The sequence below is a fragment of the Lates calcarifer genome, linkage group LG23 (genome assembly GCF_001640805.2).
Source record: "Lates calcarifer isolate ASB-BC8 linkage group LG23, TLL_Latcal_v3, whole genome shotgun sequence".
In the NCBI taxonomy this organism is placed as follows: Eukaryota; Metazoa; Chordata; class Actinopteri; family Centropomidae; genus Lates; species Lates calcarifer.
The window spans coordinates 17,026,801-17,045,432 of record NC_066855.1 but is presented as its reverse complement, the minus strand read 5'-3'; the positions used below and the strand labels follow the sequence as shown (position 1 = coordinate 17,045,432).

The window sequence follows — 18,632 nt, the reverse complement described above, 5'->3', positions numbered from 1 at the left end:
GGCTCAGACATCCCTGAGGTGGTTTTAACTTGCCTCAATAAAGGCAGCTAAGAGTAGAAGTCTTATGGTTAAACACACATTTACTGGAAACAGTTTAAATACTGGTGAACAGACATTTCAGGAATCAAACTATCCATTTAAACACTTTGGAAATACTGTCAATAAATCATCTCAGGCTCCGAACCAACCGCTATTTTGGTTCATAATTTGGACTCCACAGGGTATTGACTATATGTGATGGAAGACACTTCTTTGCCTCCAACCCATGAGTTATGGTGTGAGAGAGCAAGGGATGATGGGAGGGTGGGGAACAGAAACAAGACAACAATTGTCTGTTTTCCCACAGCGAACAGAAACGAGGAACACAGTGTGTCTTCCAAACAATCTTTGCTTTTTATTCTCTTTTTGCTGATAGATCAGTCACCGTCTTCTTCACAGTTTTTGAACCATCACCATGAATAATGATAAAAACTAAGCAAAAAAAACAAAAACAAAAAAAAGATGAGAAAATGGTGCGTTCAGGAGCTACATGTTCGGGCACAGTGGGTTACACATGTAGAAATGGAAACAAAACAAAACAATAACTGCTGACAGCTGGAATGGCTTGTATACAAAGTTACAAATTAAAAGAAAAAAAAAAACAACTAAACAACGAGGGAACCTTGTGCATGTGTGAGTGTGTATCTGACAGTGTGAGGGTCATCTCAGGTCAAAATGGGAGGAATGGTGGCACACAAACACACACACACACACACACAAAGGCAAGGCTTATTGGCACTTGTAGGACGGGCATGCACTAGGAATGCCAACTCACATGGCCACCCTCTCGGTTTCCGAGGCCAGCAGCCCCGTCTGCTGTGCCAACACCAGCAGAGCAGCGAAAGGCTGCGAGCAAACTGAGGTGCTTCAGGGGCCTTCAGGCCTCCAAGCCAAAGTCCTCATGACTCATAGTGGATCTCAGTTGGTGGCCGTGAAAACCAAAGAAACGTGTGACACATGTCAACCACTTCTGTCCCGCTAACAAACTCCAATCTGGATTTTATTCTTTCTTTTAATATTTGGTGATTTCTAATGAGGTGGCTGATGTCGACCCATGATGCTGCATTACATTAAATCCTATCCTACCACTACATTACACTTCATATGAACCCTTTACACTGTGGCTCGGACAACTTTCATGTCAGAAAAACCTAACATACTGTATTTAAACCATTTAAAAATGGCATAGTTATAACGTTTCAACATGACAGTTACAGCTCTGCCAAGTAACTGTTTAGTGACCTAGAAAAAGAAATGAAAAACACTTGAACTACTTCAAATCCTTGACCTTTCTGTGGACCAATAACACTACAAAGGTCACGTGAGAGTGCTAAATTGGAAAATAAATAAAGAAAGAAGGCAGAATAAATATATTCTGATATGAGGTCTAATTTCAGGGATTTCAGAGACACATCAGAATGTGGTCTTTCACATCATGTTGCACCTAAATAACAGGCTTTACTTCCAGGTTTAGAGTTTCTCTCCTGTTACACCCCCACCCCTCTCAAACTCAAGCTATGGACCGTTCTAAGTGAAATCTTATCCACAAAGACTTCTTGTGTCTCTGAGACACATCTCCATTCATTGTAAAGGTGAAGAAATTGGAAAGAAAAAATTAAGAAAAAAAACAACAGAGCTGCAAGTGCTGAGAGGTGATGGCTCCTGATGATTACAAAACACAGTATCCAAACACAGATGGTTTACATGTGTGTGACGACTCCGTTCCCTGTCGAGCTGGATGCGTTTTGTCACAGTGCAAGCCTCTGAATCAGGCTGGGCAAACCCTATATGGTTTTTAACATACCTCTGGTCACATGCCTTGTGCCCTCTCAAACCCTCCTACCACCCTGCTCTGTCCCAGCTCTGCTTTCCTAATCCTATAAACATTTTCTATGCGCATTCCTTCTCCCCTCCACCTCCTACTTCTACCTCTCTCGTCTTCTTTCTTTCTTACGTTCAGAAACTTTCAAAACCGCTTGGCAATCATCTGCCTTTAACCTCAAACGGACACATTTTTCTTCACTTGTTTAAGTTGCCTACACATCCTATTTCTTTCTAGCAACATTCTACATGCACTCTACTTTTAGTCTGTAGCCAGTGTTAGTACATTACTTCTAACCTCTTTGTTAGATCTACATTTTGGTTCAAGACACATAAAACAAACTCTTCAGAGCTGGTCACAGGGCGGTTACAGATCCTGTAATTAGCACTCGCCTTCAGGGGGCACTGGGACAAAACACATGACTCGACACATAAAAGAGGGCACTGCGAGCTTGACTTGTTTCAGGCAGAAGCTCGCAGCGATACTGTGATGCTGACACTATATGGATCCTTGGTTGTAAGCCTCCCTCTTGGGAAGAGCGACCCCCACCTTCTCCTGCTTTACAACTATCAGAAACATCTGGAACTGTTCTCTGTGGCAGCTCTGTGGGGAACATGGAGGCATTCCTGCTCCCACAGAATGTAGCAAGAGGGAGCTGGGGGGGGGGGGTTGTCAGAAAAAAACTGCAGCAATCCTCCTCCGAAGAGGGAAGAAGAAGAATGGGAAGTCCATCCGTAGTGTTTTTATTTGGTTCCACCTGGTCTGATGGAATTTAAATTAGGGAAATTCCAACACAATACGTTCCTTCATGTCTGGGGTGGGGGGGGGTTGCAGGGTGGGGTTGGGAGTGAGGGGGGCTGTACAGTGAGGCCCAGTGCATTTCCCCATTTTGTGTTTTTCAAATGAGGTAGGACAAGGTTCATTCACTTGTTCAACCTTCTGAAGTTCCACAGGTTCAGTCTTGCTGGCAGGAACAACATCCAAAAGGAGGGGGGGAAAAAAAAAAAAAAAAAAAAAAAATCAGGTGGGGGCTTGAGCGACACAATGGTTAGAGCTCAGAGCAGAGGGGAGAGGTCCAGATGGATAAAAGCTATCCTTCCTGTCAGTCACTTCTCCAGCAGCTGCTTCCTCTGCTGTTCCCACAGGGCCTCCAGGTGATCCGCCCTCTTCAGAGCAGCCTATCAGAGGGGAAGGTGATTTTATACATGCTGTCAATCATTTCTCCACAGCTGTGTTTTCTTATTTATCATGTTACAGACAGTCTCTCACCTCGTGCTGCTTCCGAAGATTATTGACAGTTTCTTCCTTCTTCAAGATGGCCGACTTCACACTGGCAAACCACAGAATAAAAGGATGTTAATGTTGTACTGATGTTACAGTTTCATAGCTTCCACTCTCCAATTTGTTGATGAGTTGATGTATGAAAACTAAAAAAAGCCAGATGAAAATTGTGACTTTTCACTTCAACCCAACAACCATTTTCTTAACCAATGTTAAGTCTGATATATCTCCCATTGTCTCAGGCAGTTCTGAGGAAGTGTGTGAGTCAGTTTTGCACTGGGTAACATGCCAGCCCCATGCTTTAGTTTTACAACATGCACCCCCCCCACCCCCCAATTCTTAAGAACTGGAACAGACTGTGAGCCAGACCTCATCACCCAACATCAGTGTTAAGACTTCAGTAATGCTCCAGTATCTGAACCTGAGCAAATCCCTGCAATCGCTGCAGTCAAGTGTTCAGGTGTACGTCAACTTTTGGCCAAGCAGAGTTGGTGCCGTGAAACCTGCCAAAATAAACCCCCGTTGCTCAGGAATTTCCATGTTTATATTAATCAGGTCATCTTCAGGATAACTCCAAACCTCCATTCAACTCATATTTCCCTTCTTTAAGAAACTGGCAAATTCGCAGGAGAGTGCTTAAGTTTCCACCTGTTATTCATTTTGAACTGCAGCGTTAAACTGTGTGCCAGCATTCCTGTTTACACCTTGAACAGAGCAGATTGTAAGGAGCCAGTTGGCCAATATTACTTATGAAAATGTGTGGAGACCGCCACTGACCCAAATCCTGGGACAGTCTTTTCTTCAACACACAGAGGGCTTTGTCTAGTGAAAGTGATTTACTGATAGTTTTCTAAAGTTTCATCTATGGAACTTCCAGACACGTCAACTGATCACCTCAGTTCATCATATTGTATCTTACACAGAAGAATTAGGCAAGGCTGCACAATTCACCATTTTACTTGAACTAGTAGCACTGGGATAAAGTGTCATATCTCCAGTTTCAACTAAAGTAACATCATTACACCTACAATATCAGCTGTAAAAATGCCTCATTTTTACTGGTGTCTTAAACTGTGTAACAGTCTCTAATGAAGCACTGTGGTTTCACTTTTAGGGGTTGAAAACTCTGTAGGGATAGAGGGAACAAGAACCAGAATAAAACCACAGTGTTGTTCACTTCTACCTTACCGTTGATGGACTTCAGCCAGCTCCTCCTCCTTCTCCCTCGTGACCCTCTCCACCTCCAGCCGTAGCCTCGCCCTGACTTCTGACACCTCCACTTTCATCCTGCGGTTTTCCTCCTCTATCATCACCAGTCGGTCGGCAAACTCCTGCCTTATCACCTCCGCCAGGCTGCGGCGCTCATCCGCCAGCTTGTCCCTGGTCTGAGAAGATAAATCAGACAAATTAAAATAGAATCTACATGAGGATATTTTGTATTTTAATGTGTCCTCTTTTCAATGATTTAATTTCTAAATGCCAGTTTTGCTCCTAACCTGTGTGACATCCTCAATCTCCTGTTCCTTCTGTCTGAGCACACCCTGAAGTCTAATCAGCTCTCCCTCCGTCTCCATCTGCTGCTTCCTCAGCTCTTGTTGTTTCTCCACAGCAGCCCTCTCGGAGCTGCTCCAGCTCCTTCAGCTCAGCCTCGTATTTTTCCCTCACACGCTTTACCCTGAGAAAAGTGTGAATTACAGGTTGATGCAGACTTTCATAACATTTGATAAAGCTATTGTTCATGCAGAGGAAATAGTTCAACTAGGATTTTCAAGAGAATAAGAAGCATGTGCACATCCAAAATCTTTCAGGTGCTGGACTGAGGATGCATACCAAAAAGAAAAGATTAGTTATTTTTACTGATAGCCCAACAAAGACTTGCATCTGCATAAATCTATGTTGTATGTGGAAAGTGTGCACCACATTCTTTTCATTACACTGTACACTGTGTACACACACCTGTTGTCAGCTGCCCTCTCACACTCCTCTTTGTCCTTGCTGGTCTCCTCCTCCAGCGTCCAGATGGCGAGCTCAATCTCTTTATCACGCTCTCGTCGCAGCTCGTCCTTGAGCTCGCGCTCGCGGCTCAGCAGCCATGCTTCCTGTGGAAACACAAATAAATGTGCTGTCTCTTCTGGCTGTTCTCCGACCTCATACATACACACACACACACTCACAAACACATGCATATAATTTTTTACTGATTTACCATTTATCACTGACAGACAGTGTTCCTGTTTTCTTAACATTCCTGCGTCATGTGACCTAAGTCCTCACAGAGTTGAGGGACTCTTACTCTGTTGCACTCCAGAGAGCTGGAAATGTGCTACCTGCTGAAGTCAGTACTAGGGATGGGCATAATAAATTGATGATCAAATATTAATTTTGTCCGTCATGTGGAATTAAATCAATATGCTCCCATCGATGAGGTTGTGCAGTGTGTCTTAAGGCAATGTAATGATTTTCACTATGTGGCAGCAACCAGCAGGAGGCGCAATTAAAATATAACAGTGAGAACTGAGCTGCCTTCAAACTGTCTAATCTATGGTAAACATGAGGAGAGCAAGGTGAAGTTTGGTGTGGGACCATTTTGAGCTAAAAAAGAAAAACAAAGCTCACTGTAAACATTGTAATGCCAGTGACAACTTTTTTGTATTGTGTCTAAAAGACTCTCTATTGCATTTATATCGAGCACTGTAGCTTTGTTTTGTTAATTTGTTAGGTTTGACTTGGAGCTGCAGGCTCTGCTGCCTTTATGAACGCTGCAAATCTTTTTTGTTTTGCTTTCTGTTTGTTCAAGGCTTTGTTTAAGAGGATTGTTGCTGGACTATAATTTCCTGGAGCGTTTCATTGAGGAAAAACACACTTTCTTTAGTAGCCTACTTTCTGCCATAGATGATAACTGATCATTAACTTTCATGATGATCGATCTAGGAAATTTCTTCAAATGCCCATTCCCAGTCACGACAATAGAAAAACACCATTTTAGGCTGAAAAGCTCAGTTCCTGTTCTTTTTACACTGATAGTTATGTTCCACCCTTTGTATTTATAACAGCTTTTATAATAGCTGCACTACAAACACTAGAAATCTTACATTTCATCTGAAACAAGAATGAACAGGCCACCTCCCCTGATGCCTACAGGACCCTATGAGCACTTATTTATTTAGTGGTTTGTCACACTTCACTATGAATAAAACAAAGGACCATTCAGAGCAGATTTAGCACAAAAACGCTGGCTGCATAGTTTCATGCCTCCACATTAACAAACCTCTTTTTTCTTGTAGTTTTCTTCCCAGGTTTGCTTTTCTATGTCCAAACGTTCTTGCAATGCCTTCATCTCCACCTAGTTACACAAACAGCACTCAGTTAGCTCACTTCAGATGATAAAGGTGTAGATACTGAACAGAATACTGAACCAGCAGGTTGGAAGATTCTGTTTAACTCTTAAGATACTGGTGTTATTCTGCACAGCCCACGCTCATCACCTGGTGTCTCCTCTCCTGCTCCTCTCTGGTTTTGTCCAGCTCTTCTCTGAGGGCTCGCCCAGCCATAGAGCTGTTCTCCTCCAGTTGCCGCCGTAAATCCTCCAGCTCAGCTCGCTGCCTGCAAGATGAACACAAAGAAGGAAAAAAGGAGAACAATTGCTACATATGTCATCTGTAAAAACACGGCCGATTTCCTCAGGACTTTTTGGACATCACTAAAGCTGCACTTGAAAAAGGAATCCTATAAGACCCAACAATAGTGTTGCAGTAGGGGATATATTTAGTCTTCTGTATTTGCTGTTTGCTAAATTTCGCAGACAGGAACAGGCAGTCAGCATCACTAATGTGGGATGACATTTCATAGGAAAAAAATATGAAAGGCTGCATTTATTGGGGTTTTACCAAGTATGTGACATGTCCTAATTTTCCAGTAATCAGTATGCATCCAAAAGCATACGTAACAACATCATAGTATTTCATTATTTTTTCCCCTTGGTTCACACTGGCTCAAACTGTTTTTGTTCCCTTTAATGGCATTTAACAGAGCTTATTTCTTCTATCTTCTAAAGGTCACTTGTTTAGAAGCTGAATCTATAAGGGCTACATTCCCTGCAGGATTGAAGGGGAGAAAGATTTTCAAGCGCACACACAAGCCACAGGTTGGTGGGATTTATAAGAACAGTTCCTCTAGTGTGTCGCATAAAATTCTAACTTGGAGGCTGTTTCAGTACAATGAATCTTCAAGGTTGCTTCTCAACAGTGTGCCAGCATTACTGAATTAGACTGGAACTTAACCATAACAAAGGAATGAACACATAGAGGATTGTTCCTTGATTTTCCATTGATTCAGCTTCTTGTTCTATAGTGAAGACAAAGTAGTGGAACATTTTGCACAAGTATTTTCTGGGGATATCTCTTGTTAAGATAGATGACTCTGGTTTATGTTTTCAGACTCTCACTGCAGAAAGAGACAGACAGATGACCTCTGAACTTACCTTGCAGCCAGCTGGGCCAGCCTCTCTTTCTCATCAGCCACCTCCTTGTAGAGACGCCTCCTCTGCTGCTGCAGGGACAGCTCCTCCTCCTGAAGTTGCTTCTCATATCTGACAGACACACAAGCAAAAACGACACACACATCTGAATGGTACTGTACACAGGCTGCTAACATAAACAATAATTATTACACACCGGCAGAGAACACAAACAAGTGACTAATTAACGAACGTCTGCTAACAGCCTTTCATCTGCTAGACTCATTAACTCTAGCAGTGTGTCCCCTCATCTAACATGGATGCAAATAAAATTAAAAGCTGCTTTCTTTCTCTGTTCGTCTCTCTCTGCCTCTCTTGCCTTCAAGTGCAAGCAGTATAATTTCAGTGCTTCCAAAAATAGTCATGAAGAGGAATGTTGAATGAACTGAAGGGCATCTCTCTCAGGTTTTGATGCACTGAGCTCAACAAAGGCTGCTTGATTTTTAAGATATTTTACTTTGAACTTGCTGAAGCTGTTCCTGTGTTTGTAAGCTGCCATCTACTCTATTTGAAGGTGCATTTCTTGTATGCAGTGTTTGCATATTGAAAATGACAGATACAGTTAACAAAGAGTGTAAAGCGAGTAAAGGCAGAAGAGGCTAGTGTGAGTAATGATGATGTGACATGCCCACCTCTGTTTGGCTAGTTCCCTCTCTCTCTGACACTGCTCCTCCTTCTCCTTCTCCAACTGCTGCCGGAGCTCCTCACACTGGCGGACATAGCGTTGGGCCGCCCGGTCGTCGGCCTGCAGCAGCTCCGCCTCATGGAGCGTCCGCAGTTTCTTCAGCTCCTGTTTGTGTTTAGAGATCAGCTTCTGGATCTCTGGTTCCAGACCTGGAGGGGGGGGAGTCAGAAAACAGTTCACGATCTATGGCTGATCAGGGCCTGAAAAATATTTACAGCTCGCTCAATAAAACAAATGATAATTCTGGATTTTCATGAGTTAAACTACTGCTAGGCAGTTTTACTTGAACATGAGAAAATGTACCTTAGTAATGACTAAGTAAAGACATACAAACAATTCTGGCTCTCAAGAGCTATGACTGAACAAACACCTCGTCAGCACTTCCTGACAACTTTCTGTGACTTTTCATGGAATCAGCTCATCACAGGCACAAAAAAGTGGAACTACATGGTGAGTTTCTGGAAAGTGAACTGTACTTCTTTGTTCATGTTGCCTTTAGCAAGCCAGAAATGTGCAAACCAAAAGCCAGATACAGAATTTTTGTTGAATCTCAATTGCTGAATTTATTTTCTAATCCTGTGTTCATCCTTTTTCTAATTCTGTGTTTAACAGTGCTTTCATACATATAATAGATACAGTGCAGCTTGCATCTCTGAGGTGGTTGGCATGTTAAGTTGCCAACTGCTGAAAGGTCAGATGCCCTGCAGAGCCAACAGGAGCACTGAAAGGAAGCTGAAGCCACGTCAGCTGAAACACCCCGAAGACTTGCTATAAATTTCATGAGAAAACTCTGATGTCTTTCAATGTTAGATTTTCTAAATGTTTGATAAGTTTGCCTGCAGGAGTCTGTAAGCATTTTGTCTCCAATGTGTAATCTTAAGATAGGCACAGGTAAAACTACAATGAGGCAAAGCCACCAGTGGACAAGGTTATACTGGTGTAGGTTAATGCGTATTTGATAAGAGCAGATAGGAAGAGTTACACTTAATTAAGCTGGATGGTGTTGTGTGTTTATGCCCTGAAGCTTTGGTAAAAATGTTTCGATCACAGATTTCCACTTCATGCCAAGGCACTGTCGACGCTACCTTTGACTGTGATCTCTTTGATCTTCTTGGTTTTCTCGTCAATCCATTTCTCCCGGCGGATCTTCTCTGTGGCGCTCATTAGGTCTTTTAACTTCTTGATCTCCTGGGGAGGGAGTGGGGGAGGGAAAGTGGTAAATTATAGTGGTGGTGTGGGGTCACAGTGAAGCGGCACTGAAGTGATGAGGACCATCAATACACCAGTAGCACATTTATCTTGTTTAAAACAAGGAAGGCACTTTGTATATCCCAGGTTCAGTTTTTTTGTTCAAACGCAACAAATTCAAGGGGAAAAACCAAATAGTAAACAGAAAACACCACAAAGGTATTAAGAGGAAGACAAGAGTGGAAACAAATTCTGGGCAAGACGATCAACTTAATAACATAGAGCAGTTTTACATCTAAATCTAAATATGAGAAACTGTTGAGGGGACTCACATGCAGACGCACTGTCCATGGGAAGTTGTGTGGGACAAACAAATGAAATGAAAAAGGAATGGTGAAATGAGAGAGATGATTGTGCCAAGGATGATCAGGTTAGAGGAAAAAACAAAGTTACCTCGCACAAGGGACCCAGAATTTGCCACACCTAAAGCCAGGAAAAAAACAGATACACAGACAGACAAGGACGGAGAAGGGAAGTAAAGAAAAAGAGGAGAGAAAAACACAGAGAAGACAGTTAAACAAAAGCAGCACTGTGAGTAAGCAAGATACAGCCACACAAGAGGCAAAGCAGAGGCAGAGAAGCAGGAGTTATTTGCAGTGAAAAATAACGAGAGTGGATGTAGATTCTTAAATCTTCACAGAAACATTAAATCAATACCACGAGTCAGGTTTTTCCACTGGTGTGAAAATCTTTGCCATTCTCACCATTTCATGCTGTTCCTGCATTTGTGCAATCTTCTTGGTGTATTTCTGGTCCACTTGCTTCAGCTCTCCCACCACTCCTTCACAGCGCTCACTCAGAGCCTTTTTATCATTAATGAGCTGCAGAAAGAGAGCATGTTTTAAACCACAGGGAGAGAAAGACAGAACAGATAGAGAGGGCAGGGTTCAGCTGGGGTTAGACTGTGTATGTATACCTACCTGATCAATGAAAGTAAGGTGTCTCTGGATGGTGGCTTCATATTGTTCCTTCTGGAGCTGGAAGTTTCTGTTTAGCTCCTTCTCAGTCTCCTTCACATGCCTCATCGTCAGCTCCCTCTGCTGGGCCTAATGGACAGAGGACAAAGAAGATAAACAAACTTGAGCTCTGAGTATCATCATATACACAACAGGGACAAAAATACATTGCTACATTAAAGTTACTGTGCTGTGTGTGTATCCACCCACCAGTGCTGCCTGCAGCATGTTCACAGTGCGCTTCTTCTCCTCCAGCTCCAGCTTGATTCTCATCATGGAGCCGGTGACTTCGGCAGCGGTGGCTGATGCCTGCTCGACACCAGCCAGCTCCTCCTCAGATAACACAGCCTGGGAACATAAAGATCCAATCAGCACATGTCACTTTTTAACGTTTTGTTAATAATCATGAAATCCAAAAACATCAGAATTAACATAACCTGACAACTGCCAAATTTGGGTTGTCTAACTCACAAAAGATCTACCCATAGTTAAAATGTTCATATTGACTTTTTTTGGGGGCTAAATGGTCTCTATTTATAGCCTTTATTTTTATTGTACAGGAAATACAACAAAAATCGATAATTGACTATCTGGATCAGTTTGTGTCAGTATTGGAAACCTTTGACTATCTTGCTCCAGCCAAGATTACAAAATCAAACTGCAGACCCTGACCTCTCTGTGTGATCCTGAGGTAACCGAGCGTGGTCTCTCCTGTTCGGACTTCTCCATCTCATCCAGGAAGCTCATGATGCTCTGCAGCTTGGCCTCAGAAAGCAAAGCACCCCCATCTGGCAGTGCAGGGTGGTGGCTCAGCTGCCCATGACGCTCCAGGTTGTCAGTGGTCAAAGAGTTGGCGTCTACGTCCTTGAATGAAACATGGTGGGAAAGCAGGTTACAGACACAGTATTAACAGATTATGGTTCCTGATTCATTAGGAAAAAAAACAAACTTAAGACTCAAGGAAATTAATGCTGACCTCATCTATCCAGGCATATTTCTCTTTGTGGTAGCACTTTGGCTCTGTCAGCCTCTCTGGCTCCTCCTCTAACAGCTTCAGTGTGTCCAGCAGCTCATTGAGGGTGGTTTTAGACTGAGCCCTGCTGGATAAAACTCCCTGCCGCTGGTCCTCCACACTCACTGACCTCTGCAGAGTCTCCTAGAGTAAGGACATAACAAACATGTTTATAACAGGATAAAACAGGAAGAACCACTGTTACTGGTCAGTAACTGTGATCATGTCAGTACAGTTGGAAGTTTTCAGTTATTTACCTGAGAACACTGAGAACCTCTGCGATTGGACAAAGCTGGGGAAATGGCTCTGAAAGTGAGTTCCCCTATGTCAGTCATAACATTCAAATTGGTGTCTGTGGAAACATTTGACCAACACAGTTATTACAGCATTCTCTCACTGCAAAACTGCCATTTTAAGCAACCTTGACTGTACATGAAGATGTTTTTGGTGTTTGGTACAGCTCAACCTGCAAACTATGACTGAGCACCATCACATAATGCTACAGAGACAAACAGACCTGTGTTCTTGGTTTTGATGTCTGTTGGTGACATCGGGCTGTTGTTGCTCGGTGAGGCTGGACTTCTGTTGATTGGGGAAATCTTGGGTGGCTTCTTGCGTCCGACCACACCAGCCTGCCTCAGGCTTTCCACCTCCACCTCAGCAGCATGCTGCACTTCTGCAACTCGCTGGGTTCTTTTCTGCTGCAGCTCCTGTACCACACCACCAGAGGGAGACATTAGACAACCAATATGTGTGAACCAAACTCAGTGTCGTGTGATTGGATTTACTTTAGAAGCTATGCTTTGTCTGTGACTTAAGGTTTCACACAAAGCACGTACATCAGATATGTTCACCTGGGTGGCAGTGAGACGGGCTAGACGAGCTTTCTCCTTACGGATCAATTTCCTGTCGCTCTCCTGATGCTGCTCCAGGCAAATATCCTCCTCTGCTCTGTCCTCTTGCTCCTAGAAGAGAAAAGAAATCAAGGGCTTTAAAAATGTCCAGAGAAAGGTAAGGATAGTAAAAGGAGAAAGCAGAGCTAAACTGTGGGGATAAAGAGTTATTTACCTGGGAACACTGAGAGCCTCTAGCATTGGACAGAGCTGGGGAAATGGCTCTGAAGCTCAGCTCACCTAAGTCGGCCGCAATGTTCAAATTGGAGTCTGTGGAGGCACATAACCATCAGTTCACTTAGTTTATTTAGCAGCTTTGGATGGATGCAGACGATTTAACAATGTTACAAACAAATGATGGTACAGTATCAGAAGTTAAAAGGAACCACCACAAAGACATACAGACCTGTGTTCTTGGCTTTGACAACTGTGGGCGACAGTGGGTTGTTGTTGCTTGGTGAGGCTGGGCTTTTGTTGGTCGGGGAAATTCTGGGTGGCTTCTTACGTCCAACCACAGCAGTCTGCCTCAGGTTTTCCACCTCCACCTCAGCCACGTGCTGCACCTCTGCAGCCCGCTGAGCTCTTTTCTGCTGCAGCTCCTGAACCACACCACCAGAGGGAGACACAGGGCAATGTTGGAGACCATCATAATCCAGGGAAAACATCCACAAGGGGGCTTGATACAAGTATTAAAATCAAGATAGAATTTCTGCTACTTAATCAAGGGGTTTAGGGTCAACAAGTACACATGATAGTGCAAGTGTATGATCTAATTAAGTAGATATTGTTCCAAATGTAGGTTACTGTGTTACAGTAAGTTGTCTGGAAGTGTAGGGTCTATTGTTTTGGAGTCTCTGTTGCATACATTTCAACAATTCTTTTTTAATATTCTATTGTTTCTGCAAGTCTCCTAACTTTATGGAAGTGAAATACTAACACCACTCAAGCAAATCAGAGGTGGTCACCTGGATGGCAGCAAGGCGGGCCAGACGGGCTTTCTCTTCACGAATCCGTTTCCTGTCTTCGTCCTTTTTTTGCTGCTGCTCCTGGCGACTGTCCTCTTCTGTTCTTTCCTCCCACTCCTACAAAGGGAAGACAGAGATAGTATTAATACAGTTCTAACAGAAAGAAAGACATAAGCCCAGTTTAGACTGTGGAGAATAAAAGGTAAGGAATAAAGCAGCTTGGGGACAGATGGATACCTTTCTTTTACTGGCAAGGATGCGTTTTAGCGCTGCCTGGTTTGTGTGTTGTCTCTTGGCATGGCGTCTGTACCATCGCTGGATAGTGACTGCTGCCTGGTTCACCTGCTGAATAAACCTTCAAACACATAACAGAACTTCTATGAGTCACAGAAGAATCAGAAGAAGAACATTAACATCAATAAATCAGTCAACAAGAAGAACCACTTTGTAAGCAGCCTTCTGAAACAGTTTGTGTTGTGCCTTACCTTTCAGCCTCCTCCTCAGTGACCTCCCTCCTTCGAGACAGTACAGGGCTGCCACGCTGGGCTGACACTGGAGATTTGTTGTTGGAAGTGGAGGACGTTGAAGAAAAATTCTTTTGGGACTTAGTGAGGGAACCATTCTCCAGTAACACCTCATCATTTGCTGTGGCTTTTAAAATGTTACTAAAGGAAAATATGAAGATGCTAAATCAGATGGGGGTGATTACCTGTGTAGCAGTACTGTAAATAGTAAATATAATTTTGAGCACACCGCGATAACCATTACAGCCAACACAAACTGGCTAATCAAGCATTTTTTCATTATGGCCAATATCAGCATAAAACTTTATCTCAAATCAGTTATTAAAAAATTCTCCAAAATCATGTCAGGCAGACAGTCATGTTAGCTTCACCACATACTTAAAGGACGGCTTCTGGTTGGAGCTCTTAGGTGTGAGCGGTTTCTCTGAGTAGTTGTTGTGTAAGATGGTGGTGACAGAGTTCCCCACAGCTCCCTTGTTGCTCCTGGGAAAAACAAAAAGGCACAATGACATTCTCCAGGAGGCAGTTCTGGCCTACAAACTAGGCAAAACTCATGTGCCGGTATCTGTGTAAAGTACTGAGAGCTCCACTGCCATCTTTTTTTACTTCACCTCCCTTGAGGCATTCAAAGTAACTGATACTGTACATGCTTTGACACAAATTCTTACCACATTACGAATACAGGTTTTTTTTTTGTTTTTTGAGAATTGACATGGAAGAAAAGTCAGTGTGTGTGGGTGGAATTCCTGAAGGCAGTATCAGCTGCTGTGATCAACATGTATGAAACACGAGAAGCGGGTAGACAGCCAGAATGCTGCAGTGCAGGTAGTTACTGGGCTGGTGTTAGGTGTAACCCCGCTCTACCTGGACTACTGTAAGAGACGCTGCCCACCTGTTGTTGGCAGTGAAGGTGGCAGCCAAAGCGATACCAGGCTCTCTTTTCTTCAGGCCGGTGGGAGAGTCCATGCTGCCAGTGCTACGGGAGCTCGAGTGCAGAGGGAAAGCTCTGGGCTGATCGTCCTTAAAGACAACAAACACACAGTTGGCTGATCTGATGAATGAAATATTATAATAACATGGTCTTTAATTCTGCTTCTTATCTATTATATACAGTTGATATAAAAGACAGAATAAATATATGACTAAAGAGATGACAAATCATCAAATGTGGCTGATGACAAATACCAGGATGTTCCATGTGGTTCTGTCTGGTGAGGCCTTGCTGAGACTGGCCAGTTTCTTGCGTCCATCTGAGCTGCTGTCAAACAGGGCCAGGTAGTCCTTCACTCTGGTCCTGACTGGGGATCACACAAGTCAACCTTAGGTTAGGACCATGGAGTACAATTATGCACTATACTTTTTACCATTAAACCAAATGATCACTGGTGGTAATCTGTGAAATCTCAGAAATTTGCATGCACAGATACCACTAGAGGATGTTTTTTTTTTTTCAATCTGGGTGAACTAGCCATTTAAATGGCTGATGTGGGAGCTCTATGCCAAGAAAATAATTTCAAATCTGTCCTTAAAAGTGGGGGGGTGGGACCACATTCTGAGTTCAATTTTCACATGACAACAGCTTAGCAGTGCACAACACACGATTAACCAACTCAACACAAAGCACAGACCTCGAGTCATGGCTTTTAGTGGCAGCTTTTGTGATTAAGTGTTGTAATGACAGCTGCAGAAATGGGTCTCATCCTCGCCTCTTCTCCCCCCAAGCACTGGAATTCACTGTGTAGCAGCTGACCGTCTGTTAGGGGGAACTCCGTTATGGATTCCATGTAAATGCGTGCATGCATATGTTGATCCTGTTGGCCTGCCATTCATCCTTCAAATGGTCTTACATACCAGTACCTCCATCATGAGGCACAGATGTAGACTGACCTCCTGTCTGGCCTGGCCTCTGCTGGTATCTGTGCTGCAGCCTGCCTGTGCAGTGCAGGGTCTTTCTGTCTGGATAAGTATATAAATGAGCGTGTGTGTCTTCGGGGGGGTCAAGCCAGCTGGCCCACTGAAAAGCAATCTGACAACACTATTCAGGCAACACATTCCTCTACGTTTTGCTTTACAAGAGAGTGATGCATGAAGGGGAGGAAGCAGTGAGGAGGGAGAGGGTGGTGAGTGACCCAATGACAGCCCTGAAAGACTCAGAGACTTAGAGGGGGCAGTGGGGGTATTTAGAATGTCTTTAAATTTAAAGCCCCTCTGCTCTGCATCCTCAGAGGCAGATAAGGGAGGGGGAATGGCGGCAGCTGCCGGACAATAGAACCAGAGTGTGCACACTTCTCCTTTCACTGGCTCCTGGTAGAGGGGGTAACCTGACCCCAAGGTCCCAGCCCTCCCCCTCTAACCTGGGACAAAGCAAGCCCCTGCACCCTGCGACCCTAGCAACAGCCGCCCAGCTTTCCCTCTACTCTTTATCATGCAAGAGCTGGCGCGCCACAATTCCCATTGTCTGAACTAATAAAGCTTCGGGGCTGCCAGCTGTTGCTCACTGAAGAGCAGCACCCTGGTTTAAAGATCCTCCATGCAAGAGGGCTGGTAACACAAGCACTGCCTCAAGACTGTTTAATGCACATTATCTAAAAGGCACACATTCTTTTATGTCATTTCCAAAAACATGTCCGTCATATTTCAGAAGCATGTATGCTGCTGTAAAGGTCATTTAATGATCTAATTGAAACTTCAGAGCAAGTTTTCCCTGAGGCTTTGCAAAGTACATGTATCAGCACATACTGTACTATATGCAGTTTAGTGTGTCAATGTCAGTGATAAGGAATAAGGAAAACAGGTCTGAGCCAGAAAAATAAGAGAAACTGATTCTCATTGAAATATTTCTAACTTCGGTGTTATTACATAGGCAGGATGAATATGCATGTGTGTGAGTGTTTATACCTTAAACTGATATTGGCCTGCTGATTAACCTGAGTGGTGCTGTTGGACCGCCTCAGGTTTTTGATGGAGCGGGAACTACCAAAGCTGGCATCACTCTGTGGATGTAAAAGGTTTGTTAAAGAATTATAGTATTTGTTTGCAATCATTACAAACTTGGTATCACAGAGAATTCTGAAACAAGCAATTTAGAAGACAGTGCTGATTTGCTCATTCCTGCATCTTGAATAGATTACCTAAAAACTCATAAACAATCTGTAGTTCCATTCTGTTGCCAGTACAAAAGCACACATGTGGCAGTGCACAGTTACTCACCAGCGTGTTGCGTTTTCCTCTGGTGTCAGTAGCCACAGAAACTGACACAGACCGAGAGAAGTACTTCCCAGGAGATGCACTGCTGGGTCTTTTGGACATTGAAAGCTGGGAGCCTGACAAGCTGAGGTCCAAGGCATCTCCTGAGACACCTGTTGGGATGGATGAGGGGCTACGTGTTGTATGCATCCTTTGAAAACCTAGAAAAGAATAAAAAAAAGTCTTGTATATAGGACACAATGGGTCCCACACGCTGTTTCCCTGGGGATTCAGCGAGCACAACCACAACAGAGGAAATAACAACCACTTTCCCCAGACTATTTTGTCTTCCAGGGTCACCAACAACAAAACCACTCACTATTTTTTACTACAGCTGAGATAGCCTGACATCAGCACAACTTGGTAACTAACCTACAGTTGTTTGGTGCTGACTCTGCTGTAACAGCTAAATGTTTATCACATTAGGAACGAACCAAGTCAGTTAATGCAGTTGTGCTGAGGCTGCGAGGCAACAGTACCCTGACGTTGCTAAGGTGAAAACCAAACAAAACGTTAACAGCTTTCAAAGAAGCTCTCCTAAAACAAATACCTGCTTCTGCCAACATTTTACTGTCGCTGCTACACTGTAGCAGGTGTATTTTAGCTTTGATAGCTAACCTTGTCATCTTCCCATCACAATAAACAAGCATGACAGGTATGATAAATATCGTTTCTGAAGAAACAGTTGCCGTCAGCTACGTTAACGTTAGTTAACAACATAATAACATCTGGTAGTTAGCCATTGGTAACAGTGACCTCACAGCAAGCTAACACTGTTATTACACCGATGCTAACCGTAAATGTAGACTTAACCTTAGTAACGTTACCTCGTTGACTGGGACAGAAGATTCTCAACTGATGCAAATCGGGACATTTCGTAACGTACATTAGAATACGTCAAGGCTCATTTACACTGATTTGTTAAATCACTGTCCCGGTGAAGCTGCAGGCAAATTTAGCTAACGGTTATGTTTAAGTCGTAATAGGAGTACGCTTTCAAGAGAAACAAAATCGCTTGTTATTCAAATGAAGTCATGTGAAAGCCAGCATTTCTAGCTAACTGTTAACGTCTCTAACGTTTCTCCCATCAACCCCGCAAAAACGTGGACTGCTGAACGAGCAATTTAGCGTTTACTTCTTACTTCAAAAGCTGGATGGCAACATTGCTGATGAGCTGTAGTACGCTTTCACGGTGGTGTTTTAATTCCCGACACAATCCTCTGATGCCCAGTGAAAGTATTCCGTTTACTCGGTGGACAAATACGGGGAACCGTAATAACGCGGAACATCATCTCTGTGGTAACAACACAAATTATCTCCGCCTCTTACTAGCTGTGATTGGTGGAGAGAGAATGCTAGTCCTTTCTTTGTGTATCTGATAGGATGGAAGGAACTGTCTGTCTAATGTGCGGATTCCAAGGGGCGTGACTCAAACAACTGTTTGG

The 18,632-nt window shown here is 43.5% G+C and overlaps 1 protein-coding gene across 1 annotated transcript; it reads right to left on the bottom strand.

Moving 5' to 3' along the window:
• Nucleotides 1–374: 374 nt before the first annotated feature.
• On the bottom strand, nt 375–18,548 carry cep131 (centrosomal protein 131). The gene is given in 32 exon segments (XM_051066179.1): nt 375–3,039; nt 3,131–3,191; nt 4,331–4,527; nt 4,639–4,764; nt 4,766–4,817; nt 5,099–5,241; nt 6,411–6,485; nt 6,628–6,745; nt 7,623–7,730; nt 8,291–8,492; nt 9,429–9,531; nt 9,985–10,014; nt 10,296–10,412; nt 10,512–10,637; nt 10,758–10,895; nt 11,220–11,411; nt 11,524–11,703; nt 11,817–11,911; nt 12,077–12,269; nt 12,414–12,524; nt 12,628–12,722; nt 12,859–13,051; nt 13,418–13,534; nt 13,655–13,772; nt 13,903–14,082; nt 14,320–14,424; nt 14,834–14,961; nt 15,127–15,235; nt 16,240–16,242; nt 16,840–16,934; nt 17,152–17,348; nt 18,330–18,548. Coding segments are annotated over 31 exon segments (3,768 nt in total). The 5' UTR covers nt 17,338–17,348; nt 18,330–18,548; the 3' UTR covers nt 375–2,967.
• Between the last annotated feature and the right edge of the window lie 84 nt (nt 18,549–18,632).